General features: G+C 48.0%; 1 protein-coding gene across 2 annotated transcripts in view; it reads right to left on the bottom strand.

Moving 5' to 3' along the window:
- The window catches only part of Ccdc88c (coiled-coil and HOOK domain protein 88C), a 118,187-nt gene that overhangs the window by 59,398 nt on the left and 37,926 nt on the right, over positions 1-20,863 (bottom strand). The window contains exons 4-6 of one of the 2 annotated variants that reach the window (XM_076921398.1): positions 13,160-13,229; positions 2,023-2,081; positions 1,217-1,300 (exon numbers count right to left, since the gene is read on the bottom strand). In XM_076921398.1, coding sequence (XP_076777513.1) covers positions 1,217-1,300; positions 2,023-2,081; positions 13,160-13,229 — 213 coding nt within the window. Of the gene's footprint in view, positions 1-1,216; positions 1,301-2,022; positions 2,082-7,262; positions 7,377-13,159; positions 13,230-20,863 lie in introns of those variants that run through there. The other variant, XM_076921399.1, reaches the window with a different exon arrangement.

The following is a 20,863-nucleotide window of genomic DNA, read 5'->3' as shown; positions in this document are numbered from 1 at the left end:
GGGCTGGGGAGACCCTGAGTCTCAAGGCCATTGTGGGTCCCTTCAGAGTCCCTAAGCCAGTGGCACATGGTCACCTGCTGAGCTTCTAATTACAGGCTCATTCTCTATCTCCCTAATTCTAACAAGCGGCTCCACACAGATCCTGGGTATGTGGACTTTTAATTATGCCAGCTGCTGAGTTTGATAGTCACATGGGCCTCTTTGGTTGTATATTCCTTTTTATTTTTATATTTTTAATATCCTGCTGTCTGCACAGGAAGGACAGTGAGTGGCAAAGAGCTGACAAATCTCAATGACCCCAGACATGCACATTTGCAAAACACCCCCAAGGAAATTAAAAGGCCGACTGCTTCTTAAACCCAAAGAAGTACAGTAATGCTTGAAAATATTTACTCAGTACCAACTTTCTCTTACATCAGGTTAGCTGGGCCTCCAAATGCAATGAGTGACATCTATAGCCTATTTCAAATCCTGGTTTGAAACTCTCCACCCCAAGATGTCGCAGCCACAGCCATGTCACCAGCATCTACCATGAAAGCCCTGTATGTGGTGCCTCTTCTAATGGCACAGCGGTTCTTGCATGGTCCTATTCCTGCATTTATCTACTTGATCTAATTACAGTGAGTTCTGAGCCCTAAGGAGGCACCCAGCACTGAGAGAAAGGTTCATCCTGCGTGGACATCTGTCCCACAAGGAAGCCACCTTTTCTGCTGATGCTACCTTAGTCAATCTTAGGCAGAGGGACAGGAAGGCCTGACTTGTCCTTCCCCATGGCCATGTGACAGTGTAACGGCCTCCTGAGAAGTGCTCTAAGGACGTGCTGGTTTTGACATCTCTCTCGGTGGTAGCTTGTTTCCTTGTGTGTCACTGACAGCAGCAGAGACTCTCTATAAAGATCAACTGTTCAGAGGGGATGACATTTGCCAGAATACATTTTCAGGGCTTATAAATCAAACTCTGAGCCTAAACCATTTGACAGCTCTTAAAAATAGTCTTGAGTCCATATAAGGCAAGAAGACGCAGGCAGAAGATGACTTGATTGAAGTGTGTGTGGTTTGTGTGTTTTTCAAACCTCTATTTTTATTTTACTTTGCTGGTGGCTACCTTTCCAAACAGAATCAACGCGTCTGTGGTGTAATAAAATCTAAAATTAACAAAATCATTCATGGTAACATAGTCTTCACCATGGCTACCCCCTGACTGACCCCAGACCTACCTCCTGGATGTGAGCCACAATGCCAGCCTGGGTCTCGATGTCCAGCTGTTTGATTCTTTCAATGAATTCCTCTTTTCTCTCACACTGTGAAGGGTTATATGAATCAACAGAAGCATTCTTCCAGGTACAGGAAACCCCAGTGGTAACAACCACACCCACAGCAGCCTGGGGCCCTTATACTATCCTCAGAACAAGACTTTGCACAAAACTCTCTGGCCACCCACAGGAGACTGGCTTCAGAAGCCCAAGTTTGACTCCACACAAGCACTTCTTCCAAATGAGCACACGTGACTCAGGGCAAGCAGGCACACCCCAGAGGGCAACAGTTTCTGCTTGGTGGCACTGGGGATAGAACTCAGGGCTTTATACATACTAGCCAAGCATTCTGTTACTGAGCTTGGCACCAGCCCTTGGTTTTTTGAGACAAGGTCTCTATAGTCTAGATTACCCTAAAATTCAGAATACCCCTACCTTAACCCCCACGTGCTAGGATTACAGATGTGTGTCATTACACCCAGCTATATGTCGGCAGTTTTATACTTTCTGTCCTCTGAGGACAGAAACTGTCCTAGATCCTCAACCCTGCCACTGTAGATGGAAAACACGCAGTGACAACTGCAAAAATCAAAGAGAACAGTAGCTCAATAAAACTTATTTATAAAAATAAGTGCCTGAGATCTGGCCTACATGCTAAAGGAAAGACACAGTATGGTATCCTGGCCCAAAGAACTACAAACAGCTGTCACACCGTCTCCATGTAATGTACTGGCCATCCAGAACCCTCCCTAACCACTGCACAGCCCTACCTGAACAGCACAACCCAGGACCAGCAGCAGCACTTTCTTAATCTCCTCCATGCTCTTCCCTGTGACAAAACAGCAAGAGATTTAATTAAATACAACTGCTCAAGAAAGTTCCGAGTAACGTATATTTTGCTTTGAGGAAAAAAAAAAACAAACAGATAAAGACCACAACAAAACAACCCAACAACAACAACCCAGTAACTGCTTACAAGTGCACACTATGCAGAAGTTCATTTATTTACTTTTTACCTCGTGAGAATTCTGTGCAGAGCCATTCGAGCACGTTACCATCCCCATACCTCATAAATCTCTCTCTGTGATAACTGACAGGTCTCAAAACTTACAGCATGCGCTGTAAGCAAAGCCCAGGAGGGGACAACTGTCTACAGCTCTGCCTGTTGTCATGTGAGAGCTCAGGAAGAGAGGCAGGACAGTAGGAGAACCACATGTGTTCCGCTTCATGCTACTAACACTCGTGCACCTCACGCCTCCTTGCTTGTGAGGGTCAGTGCTGGGCGGGAGTGCTGTACAATAAACCACAGAGAACACATCTGACACCTTTTGTTTTCTGAGGCAAAGGCTTGCGATGTTAACCCCGGCTGGCCTGGTCCTTGTCATCTTCCCTTTTCATTATCCCAAGTTGTGAGGTTACAATCACACACCTGGATATATATTATACTTTGATGTTTACCAAATCACTTTGCATAAAAGCCCAAACAATCACCAACTGCTTTCCAGGGGCAGGTTTTCAATATACAAGCTGCTGCAAAGAGCGTCCTAGTGGTCAATTCTCTAGGAACAGCCCTATACACTTTCTTGGGGCAAATACTACTACATCTGTCATGTGGCCAAACTGTCCTGAAGACGGGCTTTTCCATTCTGCTGTGAATTACACAACAGTTTCCACATTCCAACCTTGGTCAATATATCTGGTGACTGTCTTAATTTTGCCACTAGGATGGATCCCAAACCATACTTCATTCCAAGTTAACTGTCTGTCTTTGGGCTCTCAACTTGGCTTGGTCTCTCCATAATGGGGTGACTGGGGAAAGCCATACTCTGTCTCCAGCATCAGTTCTTGCTTCTGTGAGATGGAGGTGGCTGGCCTGGATCATAAGCAGGATTCTCATGGAGGTTTGTTTAAAAAAAAAAAAAAAAACAAAAAAAAAACACCTTTCCATCACATCCTGTCATACAACAGGGAAAGAAAAGTGTACGACAAAAATCACTATTTACTTGAAAGACTTCTGACTCTATCATACTGTTCCAAAATGGCACCAAGTATCAACTGGAGACACTTGTGATATTAACCTTCACCATCAACTTGACTGGATTTGGAAGCACCTAGGATACCTCTGTAGGAATCTTTGAGGGCAATTCCAGAGAGGTTTAACTGTGGAGGGAAGCCCAACTCTCACATGGATGTATCATGCCTGTATCATGCCGTGGGTTGGAGTCCTGGACTGAAGAAAAAGGAAAAGGGAAGGAGCCTGATTGAGTGCCAGCACCCAACCCCCACTCTGTCCTGACAGAAGCAGGACATGTGGTAATGTAAGGAGCCCTACACTCCCACCATGATGGACCCTCTTAGCTCACAAGCCAAATACATTCGTCTTCCCTTAAGTTGGTTCTGTCTGGTATCTTATAACAAAGTGAAAAGTAAGTAATATACTGCCCAAATAAAAACTGTAAACTGCACCCAAGAACTGGGATACAAAGAGGTGTGGGCAGTAACCTGTGAGAGACTTCTAATTCCTGGCCAAGACTGCTGAATTTGCTCCTTGTGCTAGCATGGCTGTCAAGCTTCAGAGCAGGGAGCTAGCTGCGAGTTCACTCCCCTAGGCCCACAGCACCTCCCAGGCTCACCGTGGGACCTGAGGCTATTTCTTTGTCCCCACACTCCCTTTTTATCACCGAGAGAATCAAGCCTTCCAGGTTGGTTTTAATCAGAAGGAAAGGAAACTCCCACAATAAGCGCTAACAACCTCAAGTCAGTCAGGCCAATGGAACTCCGGGGCGTTGCCAGTCAGCATCCGCCTCTTTCCCCTCTTGAGTGTCACAGATCACTGGCAGGCAGGTGGCCCTCATGTACCCTTGGGTGAACACAAAAGTACTGGCTCCTGGCCTTACAGTAAGATATACATACACAGCCCCTGCGTCCATGCTTGCCTGACCTTATCACTGGATCTGAGACACGGGAAGAAAATGCTTCTAAGGTCTGAGCTCATGAAGAAAATCGCTACTCTTCAGTCAAGGGCCAAAGGATCTAATTACAGCATCCTTCAGAATAACTGAGACAACTCCAGTGATCCATTAGAATAGGAGACTAAAGTAATACAGAGAGGTAGGCTTGAGGGGACAGTTCCTATCAGATGGTGGGGAGTAAGCACTGCGTCCTACCACACAGCAGTTACAGCTCACAGTACGGTGCCAAAGAGCTTGTACAGAGAGGGCTTGAGTGTTCTCACCAGAAATCAGTGTTGGAGCAATGGGTAACTTAAGGTCAATCAGTACACACTATAAATGTATCAACATGTCACAGTGCATTCAGTTTGTAATTGTCTGCCAATTAAAAACAAATCAAAGTATCAATGAGTGCTGGACAGGCCTGACGCTAGCTAGCAGCAAGAAGGCAAGCAAGTACTTGGACAGCAAGGGGTTTAGAACTTGCAGAGATGTGAGGGCTCAAAACTACATGGAAGGGGCTGGAGTAGTAGGCTCAGTGGTTAGAAGCACTGGCTGCTCTTCCATAGCACCCAGTTTGGGTTCTCAGCATCCACATGGTAGCTAACTACTGCCTGTAATTACAGTTCCAGGGGATCTGACACTCTTCTGGCCTATATGTGAACTGCACACATGTGTTACACAGACATATACACAGTCAAAACACCTGACACACACATACGTGTGCGCACACACACACACACACACACACACACACACGGTGACCTAGAAAAAGGACCTAGTTTGCAGTGTCAAGCAAGGCTTCTTCTAGGCACAGGAAGCAGCATGTACAAAAGTACAGGGGTAAGAAAGCATGATGTCTCTCAAATTGTAACTGCTTTGTGGTTAGGCTTACTGGAGCTGATTTTCAGAGATGGTGCTGGGGATGAAACACTGTCATTTTCTAGGCCTGGTGACTCACAAGGAACCCCAGGTAGTGAAGTCAAGACACCCACTTTATCTTGTGGAACCCCGGCAGTCTGAGTCAGTGTTGGAGTCTAAAAAAACCCCACTAGCCTGGTTACAGCCTGCCTACAGCCTGTCAGAGTCACCCAGTTCTTTGCAGCCAGAATGGAAAGCAGCAGATGAACTGACTGGTCAATGAACACACAAAACTGGAAGATGCACACAGCACCCACTCTAGTGCAGGAGAAAGCATCTGATTGCACACAGAGTGAGGTGTGGGATGAAAAAGGGTGGGCAGTTAGCTATAGCATGGAGCTGGGCTAGGTCAGAGGAAAAAGCCTCTGGACCTTCCCCGAAGCCCATGCGGACAGTAAGGAATCACACCTCAGAGTCCTGAGCACAAGTCTACAGACTGGTACCAATGGACACCAGCACACCACACAGAACTGGTCTGGCATAATGCTTGCATTCCTCCGTGTCTTCCGGCTCCCTCCTTGGATCTCTTTGGCTGAAGCCACTGGAATGCTTAGAGCTGACCTCTTGTGTTGAGATTCAGAACCTGAATAAACCGGGTCACCTGTAGGAGATGGCTGAGGAGCAGGCAAGGCTAGCAAGCGTCCTTTTCTAAAGAAGCCCTCCCTGCCCTAGCTGTACTCTCAGCCTGGAGGAAGGCAGGAAGGACGCACTGAATCTGGAGACAGGGTCAAAGAACAGCAGGGCAGCTCGACCCTGTCTTGCTAACTCAGCAGGTTGAGGACTGTAAATCCCAGGCTTGCAGGGGTGGCTGGGGGGTCAGGGGGACATGTCAGCCTTACACTCACACAGTACACAGACAGAGTACTGGCCTACTGGCCTGAGCCTGCAGATATGCAGCCTCTGTACCAATGGGCACTACCACTGTACTTCAGAACCAAGTGCTATGGCTACCATTTGTGTTATCCCCCAAACAGTCCTGAAAGAACGGCAGCAGCATCTCCATCTCACAGAGGAGGAGGAGGAGGAAGAGGAGGAGGAGGAGGAGGAGGAGGAGGAGGAAGAGGAGGAGGAGGCTGAGTCAGAGCTAAGATCTGCTCCTGAACCCGCAGCTCCTTCCTCCTCCCTCCTCTCTGGCACCCCAGCACTTGCTATGCAAGTGCCCCTCCACATTTGCTGGCTGACTGATGCCAACTACTGCAGAAGATCAACTGCTAAGATAGGAGGTTTGGTTTCCACAGATAGATGTCTTTCTTGGTAATTCTACATTCCGCTCTCCTCTGGGTTTACATGCGAGGGTGGCCCACTAACACTGCTTTCCCTGGTATTGTAGTTAAAAACCAGTCATTTCATAATCATGATTACAGGGCTGTCCTATTTGTAAAAACAGCAGTTTGAACATGGTATCAATAGTCCCCCATGTACATCTAGAGATTCACCCAAGAAGCTTAGCTCTGGGGCCTTTCTGGAAACTCATGTATTATTATTTATTAGTAGTATCATTACTATTTATATTATTTAGATAGAATAGCCTTCCATGGCGCTACCATGAAATCATGCACAAGTGTTCATGCGTGGGAGCACGGGACAACCTCCACCATCCATGCCCCACTCCAGTGATAGGAAGCAGCCTCACATTCTGGGGCAGGGGGTTGTGAGCTTTCTCACCCTCAGAATGTGATCATACATGACACCCACCAGGCGCAGAAGTGACCATTCAATCCCCTATTTTTTATTTAGTCCTTCAACAAACATTATCAACTATACACTTTTGGTAGGGTAGGCATACCGCCTCATGCCCGTATGAAATAGTACAGGAGTACCCCAAGTGCACCTGACCAGCTGCCCCTCCATCCTGGTGTCTCTCTGTCTTCTATATCAAGTCTGCCCTATGCCTCTGAGTGCCCTGGCACCACCACAAAGGACAGAAGACAGCTGTCCCCAATTTGAAACCAGAAGCCCCTTAGGACACCCTCACCATCCTAGCCTGTCTCTACCAGCCTGGAATGCAAACTTGACAGAAAATTCACCAAGCAAATAAGAGAGGGACAGAGTTTGCCCAGGAGAGATGAGGGCCATGCAGCAGGAACAGAGTCAGATGGAGAAGCCCAGGCCCAGACATCAGTGAGAAAGACAAAGACCTTTGACAAACAACATCTCCTCCTTCATTCTCTTCCTCCGACTCGACTGCTCACAGCCACAGAGAGCCGAACTGCTAGCCGCCATGGTGCTGGTAGCTGGGGCTCTCTCTGAAACTCCAGGAAGTTTACTAAACAAAGTCTGGTTTCTAAGCAGGCCCTGCTGGCCAGAGGGCTGGCCCTGGACTACTGTGCTGGCCCAAGCGTGTTAGGGAACCAAGCTCCAACTGTTCCTAGGAGGCATGGCATGGACTTCTAGTGTCCAGGCCATCAAGCCAGCACTGGAGCCTGACAGAAGGCACACATTTCTGAACTAGCAAGCAGCAGGAAAGCCAGGAGCAAGCTAACAACATGTCCCTCAGAACATCAAGGTGCTTTTCTGAGCTGCTGTTCTCAAGGATCAAAGGGGAGATACCAGAGTGATCAAAATTCTGGCAAGAGGGGGACTTTACAAACTGACTGTATTGGCTAATTTTCTCAGTGCTGTGACAAAGAACCTGGTGAAAGCAACTTGATAAAAGGTGCATGCAGAATCGTGGTTTGAAGGAATATGCCGCGTCAAGGTAGGGAAGATGTGGAGACAGAGTGAGGCACCTGCTCACGCTGCATCTGCAGTCAGGAAGGAGAGAGATGAACGGTGGCACTCACTGGCTTCTTCCTTTTCTTCTTTTTATTCAGTCTCAGACTCAATCTGAAAATGTCCTCAGAAACACACGTGGGTCCCAATCGAATCAACTTAACAAATATTAACCATTAGCGCTTACATTTTCTCTCTCCCCATTCCAAGAACTAAAGGTTTTTCCAATTTATAGTCAGCACGCTGCTTGTTAGTAATAGTGCCTGTCACCAAGCGTAACAACCTGAGATAGATCCCCCCACGTGATGGAAAGAGAACTGGCTCCTAAGAGCAATCGTCGGATCTTACATTCACTGTGGCACGAGCGGGCACACGCACATGCACGCACACACACACAGAGTCAATGTAGTAAATAAATATACAAACAGGCTTAGAACAAATGCAGGCCTGGATAAATAAGATTAAAACATAGGCTAGAAAAGGGCACAAGAATGGCTCAACAGCCTCGCCACCCCACCCGCCCCATCCATCTCACTGCAGGACTCCAGGAAGCCAGCCGTGGAGGAAAAGGGCCCTTTCAGTTCTAAGGGGAGCAACCTAGGTATTATCAACAAGGTGGATGGTGACAGGCAGCGCCTGGGCCCTTGCAGGAGGTAGCCTGTAGAACGAGCGCATCCATCTAGGTACCTCAGTTAGCTGTGCAGGGCTGTTCCGCATGAGCTGTGTGAGGATCCAGAACTTCAGGGCTGCTCCCTTAGAGGGCAAAGAGGCATGGCTGCCTGGAGCGTTCCTCCCAGTAGGGCTGCTGGATCTTGCACATCTCCAACTCCGATCTCCTCCCACCTCTGACACCCCTCTTCACCTCTATAGTCTGGATGGAGGATGTCCCCCAAAGGCCCATGTGTTGAAGGGCTGGTCCCAAAGCAGATTAATGGTAGGACCTAACAGAAGGTCTAAATTTTGTGTGCCTAGGCATGCCATGACCCTGGTCACTTATTCCTCTGCTCTGCGGCCCTATCGTGGGCGGTTTTGCCCCAACATATGCTTCAAGGTCCCAAAGCAATGGCAGCATCCCAATAACATGACCCCTGTAAGAGGTGGTCATCTCAAGTATTAGCTCTGTGACAGAAAGCAAGCATGATTTGCCTTCTCTGCTAAGAGCTCATCAAATCCCTGCCCAAACACCAGCACTCCCCACTTGCCTGGGTAAAATTAATCATCCCATCTACACAGAGAAGCACGAGGGGATGACCTCCATTATGGAGTCTCCTCTATAACCTCCCTGCCCCAATATACACTGGGGACTTCTCTATGGCTCCGGCTCACTGGTTCCATATAGTGACCATCTGAACAGCAAATTCTGGGGAAGAGGTCTGTGTTGAGCTCCTTCTGCAAGGCTCCAGCCAAGGGGCAGCCTGCTAGGATGAAAAAAGATGCAAGGGCATTTGGGTCTCCTTGGGAGGGGTCAGAAACCAGGCCTGTGGCCAACCAAGGAGGACAGCTATGCACAGACTACTCTGAGCCCCTCAAGTGCTACATCTGCTCCTGCAGACCTATGTTCAAGTGCCATATACGGAACACTTGGGGACCAATGGCCAGCCCCACTGACAGCTGGCCCAAGAATTCTAGCTGTATTCATAGACAGGTCCCTGCAGAGTACACACATGGGGTCATAACACCTCCACAGACCCCAGGAATCAGAACTGGAATTTAGAATGAGCACAGCAATGGTGGTGGTCAGTCCTGCTCAGGACCTATGGCCAAATACCCCAAACCACAACATCTGCATAGCGTACGGATTTAAACGTGTTTACTGACCTCCATGCCTCTAAACTTCATGGCTCCTTCCCTTCCAGTTTAGCCGATGCAGATGACCTCAGCAATTTATGAGTCTGTAAATAACTACTGTGCTTGGATACATGCCTTGGAAGAAGAAACAAGCTCTCTCCCAAACTGTTCTATGATGCACCGAAGAAATTAATTTCCTAACATTCTGGCTTCTTGTCAGACAAATATAGTCCTTGTGTGTGTGTGGCACAGTGACAGGCCTGGCTGCTGAGAAACCACAAGTGCTGTACACACCGCTCTACGTCATTTTACAGTCAGAGCTGGGGCAAGCCCTTGGTCTTCACGAGGCTCCTGCAGAACAGTCTCACCAGTAAACCAAATGAATGGGCTTGATGAATATGCAGCTGGCAATATAGTGTGGCTCTCTCTGTAGGCCATCTCTGGCCTAAGGAAGAGACACAGCTGTTACCGAGCAGGGATTAAACATCACCCGGATGACCTTTTTTATGTACCCAAGTCTGTGACTAAACAGCTGTAGGAAGCTGGGCTTAAAGGAGTAGCATATGGAGGGGCGGGAACAGGTCTCCCACACACAGGCTGTGGCTGTGTTCGTTGAGCAGATAGTTCATGCCAGGCTCTGATGGAGACACTGGGGTATAAGATAGACTGTTTGCTCAAAGGAGCTAGGGGAGAAGGGAAAGCAGGACAAGATAAATGGGGCAAAGAGGCCAGGAGGGCTGCACTGAAGAGGTTCAAGGAGCAAGGACTTGACAGGCTGCCCTGTGGGTGCCTGAGAGGAGTCGTAGCAAGGGAGAGAAGAGCAGTCGATGGCGCCAGGAGGGTGTGTCAGTGAATCGTACTGTTTTGGGATCAGTGACCTTGTTCCATTGTGGTACATGTGCCAACAGCACAAACCTAACGTCAAACATCAGAATGCTATGATTAACAGTGTGGTGTGAACCATCTGCCAAAAAAGGCTCAGGTGTGCCCCTCATTAGATGCAGGAGACAGAACGAGTGTAAAAAGGAATTCTCTCTACTCTGGGGCAGCCATGGTTCCTTTTCAATGCTAACTCTGTTCTTTGTTTAAAAGGAACCACAAAATGCTTCACAGATCTATTTTTAAAACTTAAAACTGAAAATTTGATTCCATAAATATGTCTCTCTGCCTCTGGGATTTGTTTGTATCTTCTTATTGGCGGATGTCTCCTGCCATCCTCCCTGACTCTCAAAACCCCTCGAGAGCCCCCGTCAAACCTGCCTATCCATGCATCATGGTGAGGCCATCGCTGCCCTCAAAGGCAGCCTGCTGAGGCCACTATCTAGCAGTCAGTCAGCCCTGCCGAGGCAGCTGAGCTTAGGTGTGGGTGTCATTCTTTGCTTTAATATCTGATGCTCACTGTCTCGCATCACTTCTCCTCAGGAGCTGGAGCCAGAGCCTCTGGAATGGGTGTGCACTGGGTATGTATCACAGTGGGCCCTTGGGACCACTCACCTCACCTGCTGACAAACATTGAAAAGCAGCTTCCCCTGATGTTCTCAGGATAGACCAAGGGGAGGGTTACACAATTCTGTAGACTTGTGGGAAAAAGCAGTCACATAAACTATACACTTAAAACAGAGGGAATTCAGCAATATGCAAACAAAGGTGGGTTAGGCTAACAAGATGGCTCAGTAGATGTATAAAGAATCTACTTCCAGGTATTCTGGTTTAGTCCCACAGAGGACTGTTTTCCCTGACATGGACAATCTGTCTCTGGTATGAGTAAGAGGCCTAGAGGAAGAGAAGAGAGAGGAAAAAGGCATCCAGATTTGGGGGCAGCAGAAGGCTGGGGGAGTGGCTCAGCAGGGCAAAGAGAATGTGTTGATCCATTCACCACTGACGTTTTCCTCAGCACCCTGATCTAACCAACTTTGTGGTCAAAAAGGTTGAATGCCAGCAACTGCTGGGACAGGGTGTGTGACACAGGCCGAACTCAGGCCAATCAGCTGCTCTGCTTATCAGCCTAGTGACAAGGGTGTGTGCATAACTAAATTCCTCACCTATAAATGGGAATGGCACTGACACACCCAGAAGCACACTGTCATTTCCACACTTTTAAATGTGTTCAAAGGTTGGCACAGGAGCACTCTCCAGCTCCTCCTCTGCCCTCAAAGCAGACAGAACGGCAGCCCTTGCTGGCACAGCTACCTTACAAGCCATCACTTGTCTCCTGGCTAACACCAGCCCCGTATCAACCTGGAAGACAACACAGTTCTCAGAGAAGCAACCCGCTTCCCCAGGGTCACCATACAAGTCTCTAAGGTCCTAACCTTCTCTAGGGCTCAGAGGTGGCTGGACAAAGCCAGAGCTGGAGTCTGGAGGACCAAAGGCTCCTTCCTATTGCTGATGCAATGAGATGGTATGGGGAGGGTCCTCACAGGCAGGAACCACCAAGCAACCTGGTGGACATGGAAGGGCTACCAGGGCATGCTGGTGCAGATGCTCATGGTCCAGTGTCAAGGATATTTCTTTTTCAGTGTACAATACAAAAACAGGTGGGCATATTACCAGCTAGAGGCCAAAAAGAATGTGTCCTGCCTACCTCTACTGTACCAGGAAGCTGCTGCTGACACTCCCAAGAACACGCCAAGGAGCAAATGGCTCTTTTAAAAGTCACATCCTAGGCTGGTCACTGGGTATACTTTTCCTCCAGTTTTAAGAGAACTTAGGTACTGTCCCAATCAGGAGAAAGGACAGCTAGACTCCAGGCTGTCGAGGCCAAGGAGTAGCTCACAGAGATAGACTCCTTCTGTAAAAACTGTGAAGTCTCAGGACCCTTGGCCTCAACCCACCCTGCAGGTGTGGTTCCCTTATTTGTCTTAGCACCTCAATAAAGAATGAACTACATGGAGCCAGCATAAGGAGCTCTCACCCTAGAATTGGAGTGCATACTGTATACCGCTGTGTGACCATGTGTAAGGGCAGCCACATACCACCTGGGTCACCTGGGAACTACCCGTGACACCCAGAAGGTGGTAGGAGGATTTGCCACTTTATAGACTTATGCAGTGTCCAAGAACCCTTGCTGGCCAGGCGCTCTAAGTCCAGTGAAGAACATGAGACCACATAGGGGACCGCTCACAGAACATACACAAACATCACAGGATCCCTGAGGAGAGACGCTGGCTTCCCTAAAGGTGCTTACCTCCCAATCTAGGCACACACACATCACAATGGAGTCTGATACCACACTTACAGAGTAGTGCCTACAGACACCATCACAACTTCCACTCCCAAAGCTAGAACTGTCCTCTCTGAAGGGACAAAGCACAGGCCTTCTCTGTCTCTGCATGCACATCTGAAGACGGAGAAGGAAAGCACGCTTGGCTTATAGCCTCAGGACGATAAACCACTCTCTAAAATTGTACCAAAACCACCACGTGTTTCCCTGAGCTGCCTCCAAGCTGGTAGCCAGAACTGTGGCTAACAGCTGTCCAAACTGATGGCATCGCCTAGGCACTACAGGAGGTGGGGGTGGGGCTCTTGCACTCACCAGACAGTGGGTCTTTGCCAATCATCAAAACATTGGGCAAATTCATTACGATCAGCTGCTGGAGAACTTCCTACAGAGACAAAGAGAGAAAGGCACCGTTAAGGAGAGGAGGCAAGAGTAAAGAGCCACTGGGTAATAAAGTCGCTGGAGAAGCCTGCAGCCACGACATGGCAACTGTGAAGGCTCTAAATGATAGGATAAACCATCAACACAGAGTGTAATCATTCTGTCCTGCTCATCAGACAGAAACGATGGCTGCATATGCAGAAGCCTGGGGAGGAGATAAACGGCATGCCAGGATTGACTTGCTTTTAAACGCTCTCCTGAATTGTTTTTGTTCATATAGCTGGTGCAGTTAAAACAAAATAGAGAATAAAAAATGGAGACACCACCGAGCATTAACATGCTAAGGACCACAAGTCTGAGCGCAAGATGAAGCTTTGGGGCACATTTTGTTAGAGGAGATTTTACTTTTTTTTTTTTTCACAGAGAGTGACTTTGTTAAGAGAAGAATACGTCTGGCTACTCAGCCCAGTCAGGTGGCCTTGGGGACAGCTGCCTCCTGACCCTTACAGGAGTGCACTGAAAGAAGGCAGGACATGGCCATCAGTCACAGCCTAGCATCTTTGGGTCTCTCACTTCTGTCCTGGCCCCTGGGCTGGACAGAGCCTGCCTTCCTCCCAGCTTAGAACTGCTTTTCACAAACTGGAAGAGAAAAATACAATTGGGGGCTAGGGAGATGTCTCAGTGGGTAAAGTGCCTACTGTACAAGCATGTGGACCTGAGTCTAGATCCCCAATGTGAAGAAGTGTGGCATGGCAGAGAGGATATTATCTGTGTGTGTGACTGTGTGTGTGTGTACATGCGTGTGGCAGTGGCAACAGGGGCAGGCAGCAATAACAAGCTGTCTCCAGAGATCACTGGCCAGTCAGTCAGTAAGAGACTCTGAGGTTTTTTGTTTTTGTTTTTTGTTTTTAATAAAAAAAAAAAAAAAAAAAAAAAAAAAAGGTAGAGAGTGGTAGAAGAAATCCAACATCACCTTTGGCTCCATGTGCATAAATGCATGGATGGACAAATGGACAGGCAGGCGGATGGACATGGACAGACACACACACACACAGAGAAATCTAGTTTTACGGAACCCAAGGAGAGGAGTGGGTGGCACAGCAGGGAAGCTTCATGCCTCTGACAGTGTTTCCTCTGGGATGCAGCTTGAGTGGAATTTCTCTGCTACACAAAGGGGAGGCATTGGCTGTGTTCAGCAGGCTTCCCACTGGCATTCGAGAGATAAAACTAGCCAGTAGGCTAGCCCCACAGCCGAGCACCTCAAAACCATCTCAGAACCATGAAGTGATAGTGGGGACTGTCTAGTACCTGGGCTCACACGTCACCTCGCCAACCAAAGCTGTCATCTCAAACACACGAAGCTCTCCCCACACATGTGCAAACAGGACATCTGGAAAGCAGGGTTCTCTCTGGCCAGCACGCCCATCCTGTTAGGCAGCACCCTGCCCAGGCGGGCCCCAGCATGAAGCTACCCTGGGAGAACAAGACTGTCCTTGACAACTGTCTGCATCCCCTTCTGAGCCCCCGTTGGCTTTCCTGCCACCCTGTCCAGGCCTCTGAACCCTCAAGCGCTCTTCTCAAACAGAGGTGATCATAGGAAGCGATGCTCTCTTCACCGCTCTCAGGGTACTCTGTAAAGTCTCTGAGAAGCTTCTCGCTAACACTAAGCAAAGTATCATTAGAAAGTGCTGTTGGGAAAACAGTCTTTCAAAACTGGGGCGTCGCCTCAGTTAATCACTACTTCCTAATTTCCCTCAAGAAAAGCGTTATTTATGCAACGTAAAAAATTGTTTAATGGCATGGGTGGTGGGGGGAGAGGAGGCACGCCTATTTCAGTGGTCACAAGGGTGAGGTATGAGGACTGCCGTGAGTTTCAGATCAGCCTGGGCTACACAGCAAGACAATGTCTCAAAGAACTAATAATAATACCCTAATATCTTATAAACAGGCCTTTAAAAAGTGGTTCTTCTTAAAATACCAGGTGTCTCCTAAAAACCAAGTCAATGGGGAAAATGCCCAAGGGCCATTAACCAGTTCCCCTAAAGAAACATCCATCACTCTCCTTCGAGCACAGGTTCAAAGGTCGGCCCTGCCAATAACATGTAACTTGAGGCACATAAGAATTCCAAATTTTCCAGAAGCCAGCTTTAAAAAGGTAAATAAAAGCAAAAGTATTTTCCTAATACTTTTAACCCAGTGTATCTAAATATAATCATTTAAAAAAAAACCTTGAGATAAAAATTATTATTGAGTCATCTTACATTATTTTTCAAGGATCTTTGAAATCCAGAGTGTACTTTACACTTAGATCATTCTGCAATTGCTATGCAATTTGGAAAAACTTGAATTGTACATGTTCATAAAATTTACAACTGAACAAGTCAATTTCAATTCCCTAGTTGTTCCAAATGCACTTAAGTGAAGACCTGCTCTTTCAATCCAAACGAACTACGATAGTAACTCATCTCCCCTGATGCACCAGCCATGTCTCTGACAGCCATGGATGGTTACAGGACACCCACAAAGGTGACAAGGCGCTCGGTGGCCCCTGAGTTCCCTTGCACTTTTGACCTCCCCAACAAAAGTCTAGCAAATGTGTGGAGGCTCCCACAGTGATGGAGCCTCCCTTCAGGCCAGGCCCTCAGCCTAGTGGGGACGTGAGCAGGGTGCTGACGAGAGGCCGCCTTGCCTGGCACTCAGAACAGAAAGCCACTGTGAACTGGCTGCCACAGTCTGCTTTGGACACCTGGTCCCACCCAGGCTGGCTGTGAGCACTGGGGCTGGCTGATGCTGGAGTATAGCCCAGCACTGTGTTCTCCAGAGTCCCCCAGACCAAACCACCCCAAAATACCACAGCTGCATCCTGGTATGGGGATGGGGGACAAGCCTAGACATAGTCTTAGGCTTGACAATTTGTCCTTCCAGAGAGAACCCCCTCACTACCCAGTGTGGTGGGTAAGATTTTCTACCCTCCCCTCACTATCCCACCATGCTTGAGATCTGTTGTCACTGCCTCACATAAGATGCTGTGGAAACCCCAGATTTCCTTTTTCATAAGTGAAAGTGGACTAAATCCAATCCTGGTATGACCTACTGGCAAGTTAACTGCTTCAATCTCCCAAATCTGGGTCAGTGGAGGGTGTGTTTGCATCCTGCAGAAACAGCCTGAGCCACAGGGAGGAACCAGAGGGAAAGTGCTTTATATTGTAAAAATAAAAAGGTATCCTTTCTACCATGCCAATCTGGGCCTCAAATCCAAAATATAGGATCTCATTAATTGCTTAAGACCAAGAGGAGCAGCCAAAACACTCTCAGGGGGCACCTGTCACTCCAGCTTTGACGGCTTTAGGACAGCATCTGTGCCTGCACTATGAACAACACCCTGCCTGGATTATGACCCCAGCTGGCAGTTTCAAGATCTGTGGTTTTTAGCAGTCACTGTAAGAGTTCTAAGAACATAACCAGGTGTGGATCTTAGGTCTATCATCCCAATACTTAGAAAGCTGAGGGAGGAAGACTGCCCTGGTCTAAGGCCAACCTAGGCTACACAAGCAAGATCCTGCCTCAAACAGGCAAAACAGAACCAAACCAAAGAGCAAGCTGAATGGACATCTAACGAATGGATGCTGTTAAGATACATGTTTAATGGGTGGGGGGAAACTTTAAGAGAGACTGAAATACAGAATGTTCACAGTGAACTTTCAAGCACTTTTCTCAAAAAGAGGTAAGGAAGCAATGTTCTATTCACTGTTCTCCAGGGTAATCTGTAAAGTCTATAAAGCAAGCTCTAGGCCAACCAAGACCAAATAGTGAGACCCTGTCACCAAAATGAGTCAAACAAAAGAACAACCATTTCATAAAAAATAGAAAGAACAGCCCTCCACCATCCTGAGTGAAACTTACATTTTTTTTTAATGTGTATGGGTGTTTTGTCTGCATGTAATATATATAAGTGCATCACATGCATGCCTGGTACTTGTGATGTCCAAAAGAGGGTATCAGGTCCCCTGGAACTGAAGTTAAAGATGGCTATGAGGCACCATGTATGAGTACTCACAAAGAACTTGGGTCTCCTGGAAGAGAGCCAGCTAATGGCTAAGCTATTTCTCCAGCACACAGAAACTCAATATTATAGGTTGACGATTTGTCCAGAAAGAAAACTACGAGATGCTAAAGCCAAGGACATAGGTTTAGGACTCACTCTCTGTAAGCTGGCATAGCAGCTGTGAATTCTGAATTGAGAAGAAAGCTCCCCCAAAATTAACCACTGCACAGGCAGCAGGGGGAAAGTGATGCTCTCCGTTGCCAAGGAGATAGGGATGGTCCATGGAGCAAAACAGGAGCTTTCTGCAGAGGCAAAACAAAACCACAGAGAGTGTTCCTGTTGACCTACTCACACTCTCAGTCAGAGTCAAGACTAGAAGGCGGGAACATGAATGACATCAGCTTTGTGTGAGCTGCTTGCACACCCTTCAGGTCTTCTCTGGGTTCAGACACAGAACACACACTGCAGACCTTGCTGTGTCTGAGAATGGCAAGCAGGCAGACAGCCCCAGCACAGCCCAAGTGCTGCCAAGGGTTTCCCGGCGGCAGTGGGGGTTTATGGCCTGGACTGGAAGGATGCTTAGGAGTCTGACAGGTAAAGGACCAGGCTGAGAAAAGTCTAGCTGTTCCAGGTTACATTGAGAATATACTAGCCAGGCGGTGGTGGCGCACGCCTTTAATCCCAGCACTTGGGAGGCAGAGGCAGGAGGATTTCTGAGTTCGAGGCCAGCCTGGTCTACAGAGTGAGTTCCAGGACAGCCAAGGCTATACAGAGAAACCCTGTCTCGAAAAACCAAAGAGAGAGAGAGAGAGAGAGAGAGAGAGAGAGAGAGAGAGAGAGAGAGAGAGAGAGAGAGAGAATGAATATGAATATACTAGAGGGTGCACAATCTGCTCTTTCCACTGAGATGCCCTTCCACACACAACCCTGAAACACCTGGCAGAGCCTTCTCAGCTCCCAAATCTCAGCCGAGACCACATGCCTGCTCCCCTCTGTCTCTCTGTCTCAATTTCTAATTCTCCATTTGCCACTTACATGGTACATTTTACTTGTCAATCAGCTCCCCACTCAGGCATCAAAAAGCCTCTAACAGTGACAGCTGGGAAAATTTAGTCAGAAAATATTCCTGAAGGTTTGCATTACAGCTTCTTACAAAGCCTCTTTTATGCAGGTGTCTTCTGTCTCCCATACTGATGAGGAATCAAACTCTGAAAATCCAACTGTTTTTCTGTGCAGAGTTATCTATCACCCATGCCTTTAAACCTGGCACAATCTCTCACTATTTCCTTAAGATTCACAGCTTGTAGCTGTTAGCAAAAGATGAACTATTTCAAAGTGGGAGGAAAAAAAAAAAGAAATAGTTTATAATGTTTTATAATTTTCCATGAGAATGTCTATAAATGGAATTCTGAATATAAATGCAAAAAGATACATTCCGAAGTGAATCTGTGACGCTGGCTTGAACATACTGTGCTTTATAAACTGGAGAGTTCCGAATGTGATCATCTTTAGAGCATATGAAGCAAGACAAGGATTACTCCTCAATTCTCACACTACCGTGGTGACGGCCCTCAGGAATGGCCTCACTGGTTTACAAACGCCATCAGGGCCCCACTGTGAAACTTCTCTAGGAACGAGGTACCGCTCTGCCCAGTGTGGCATGAACAGAGCCCCACAGAGACCTGAAGTTGGGAGGAATGTAACATGGGTCATCTGCGCCCTGGTGGCCTGACACTTGTACCACCAATCTACATTCTTACACATGCTACATCTCAAAACACCTCACCTGGATTTGGCCAAGAGGGTTCCTTGCATTTCAACAACACTGCAAAACAAAAGCTGCCTGCCAACACAGCTCCCACACACTACCTATCGCTTCACTAGAAGTACCCAGCCACAGAGAGGTTCCTGTCCCTTTCCTCCCATCTTCCTATGTGGTAGCAAGGACAGGAAGCACCAACACAGTCTGTGGGACCTGCTGCTCAGAGATTTCCTAAGAGGAACTAGGGTGAGAGGAGCAGACTGAGCAAGCCTGTCCAGCACCACACAATCTCCCCATGGCCCAAACCAGAACATCTCCTGCAGCTGACACCTGCTTCATACCATCACTATGACATGACACTTCCAGACTGCCACTTCAGCCAGCATGCCTCCCACATTGCCACTCCTGAGAGGGCAATAGGGATTTGACCCCAAAATCATGAGCCACAGAGAGCTTTTGGAGACTGTTGCCGACAGGACCACGATTTTCCAATTTAACTGCAGCGAAGAAACATAAAACAGTGATTTATCCATGACACCTGCTTAAAGCATGACCCGGGGGACCAGGAGCTTGTAATTCCATCTGCACAGGGGCCTCCAGTCCTGACACAGCCCCTGCTGACTGGAGCAGGAGCCCTGGTACAATCGGCGGGTAATGAAGTGCGTTAGTGTGAAGAGGCTGCCATGGAGCGCTGCTGATAGACTCAATCCATCTGTTCCACCTCGTTTCAATTAATCCAGGGTCCCCAGGGCCCGAAACCAGCCGATCTGAACAAGCATGGCAGCCCAGGTCTCCCTAATTAGGCCAAGCTGTGTTCTAGGATAAGGCAATTTTAAGGCCTGTCTGGGGTTACCAAGTCACCAGAAACCCTCCTCCGACAGAAGAGAACCAAGCACCAGGCCTGTTCCCTATGGACAGAAAGACAGACAAAACCTCTGAGCTGACCAAAGAGAACTGTAGGGGAGGGGCCTCTAGAAAAGCCAGCACCATGAGGAAAGGCAAACCAAGCGGCCCTTTTGGGCCCACGTAACAGAACAGGCCTCGAGCTTCTAAGGGAGTCCACTTCCTTCAGAATGGAAGCAGGGGAGGGGAGAGGATTGGGGGCAGACGACGGGGGTGTGACATCATCCTACACTAGGACCCCAGTGTTGTCTGCTCGGACAGGCAAGCAACTGCACACCCATCAGGAGGAGCCCAAGGAACTCAGGAGGGATGGACCCCAAGGACATTTCAAGTGATCCCAAGAAATGCCTGCCCTTCCCCCTTAAGGTTGTGTGATGTTCCTGGCTGCTCTCTGGGCAGCTGTCCGTTTAACGCTCAGGAATCAGAGCAGAGTGAAAGTGCTTAGGGAATCCTGTATGAGGAGAATACACGCCTGGTCACAAGAAGCCAGAGGGGGGCTTTGGGGACCAACTTCTCTAATGATGTCATCAACAACCATAAGTGTAGGGGTGGCAGGTCTCATCCATGAACAAAAAGTCCAACCACCATTAGGAAATATGAGGAATTTACTACCTTTTAAAGTCTTATTTTTAATCATGCATACGTGTGCCTGTGTGTAGCCAGGTGTGTGGGAGCTGGAGTTACGTGTAGTTGCCAGTCACCTGATATGGATGCTGAGGACTGGACTGGGATCCTCTTTGAGAGCACTGTCCATTCTTAATTGCTGAGCTGTTCCCCAGCTCCAAGGATCCATATTTCAAGTCAGAACAGCTTTACAGCTCTTCCTATAGAGCCAGAAAACAAGCCCAAGTAAAATAAAATCTGGGTCTAGAACCAGTTCCCACTGGAACCTGCCTTAGGGCTCTCTACATCACACTACAGAGCCTTC

The sequence above is a fragment of the Arvicanthis niloticus genome, chromosome 23 (genome assembly GCF_011762505.2).
Source record: "Arvicanthis niloticus isolate mArvNil1 chromosome 23, mArvNil1.pat.X, whole genome shotgun sequence".
NCBI classification, from domain to species: domain Eukaryota; kingdom Metazoa; phylum Chordata; class Mammalia; order Rodentia; family Muridae; genus Arvicanthis; species Arvicanthis niloticus.
Note: the sequence above shows the minus strand (reverse complement) of the source record. Positions and strands in the feature narration are given on the sequence as shown.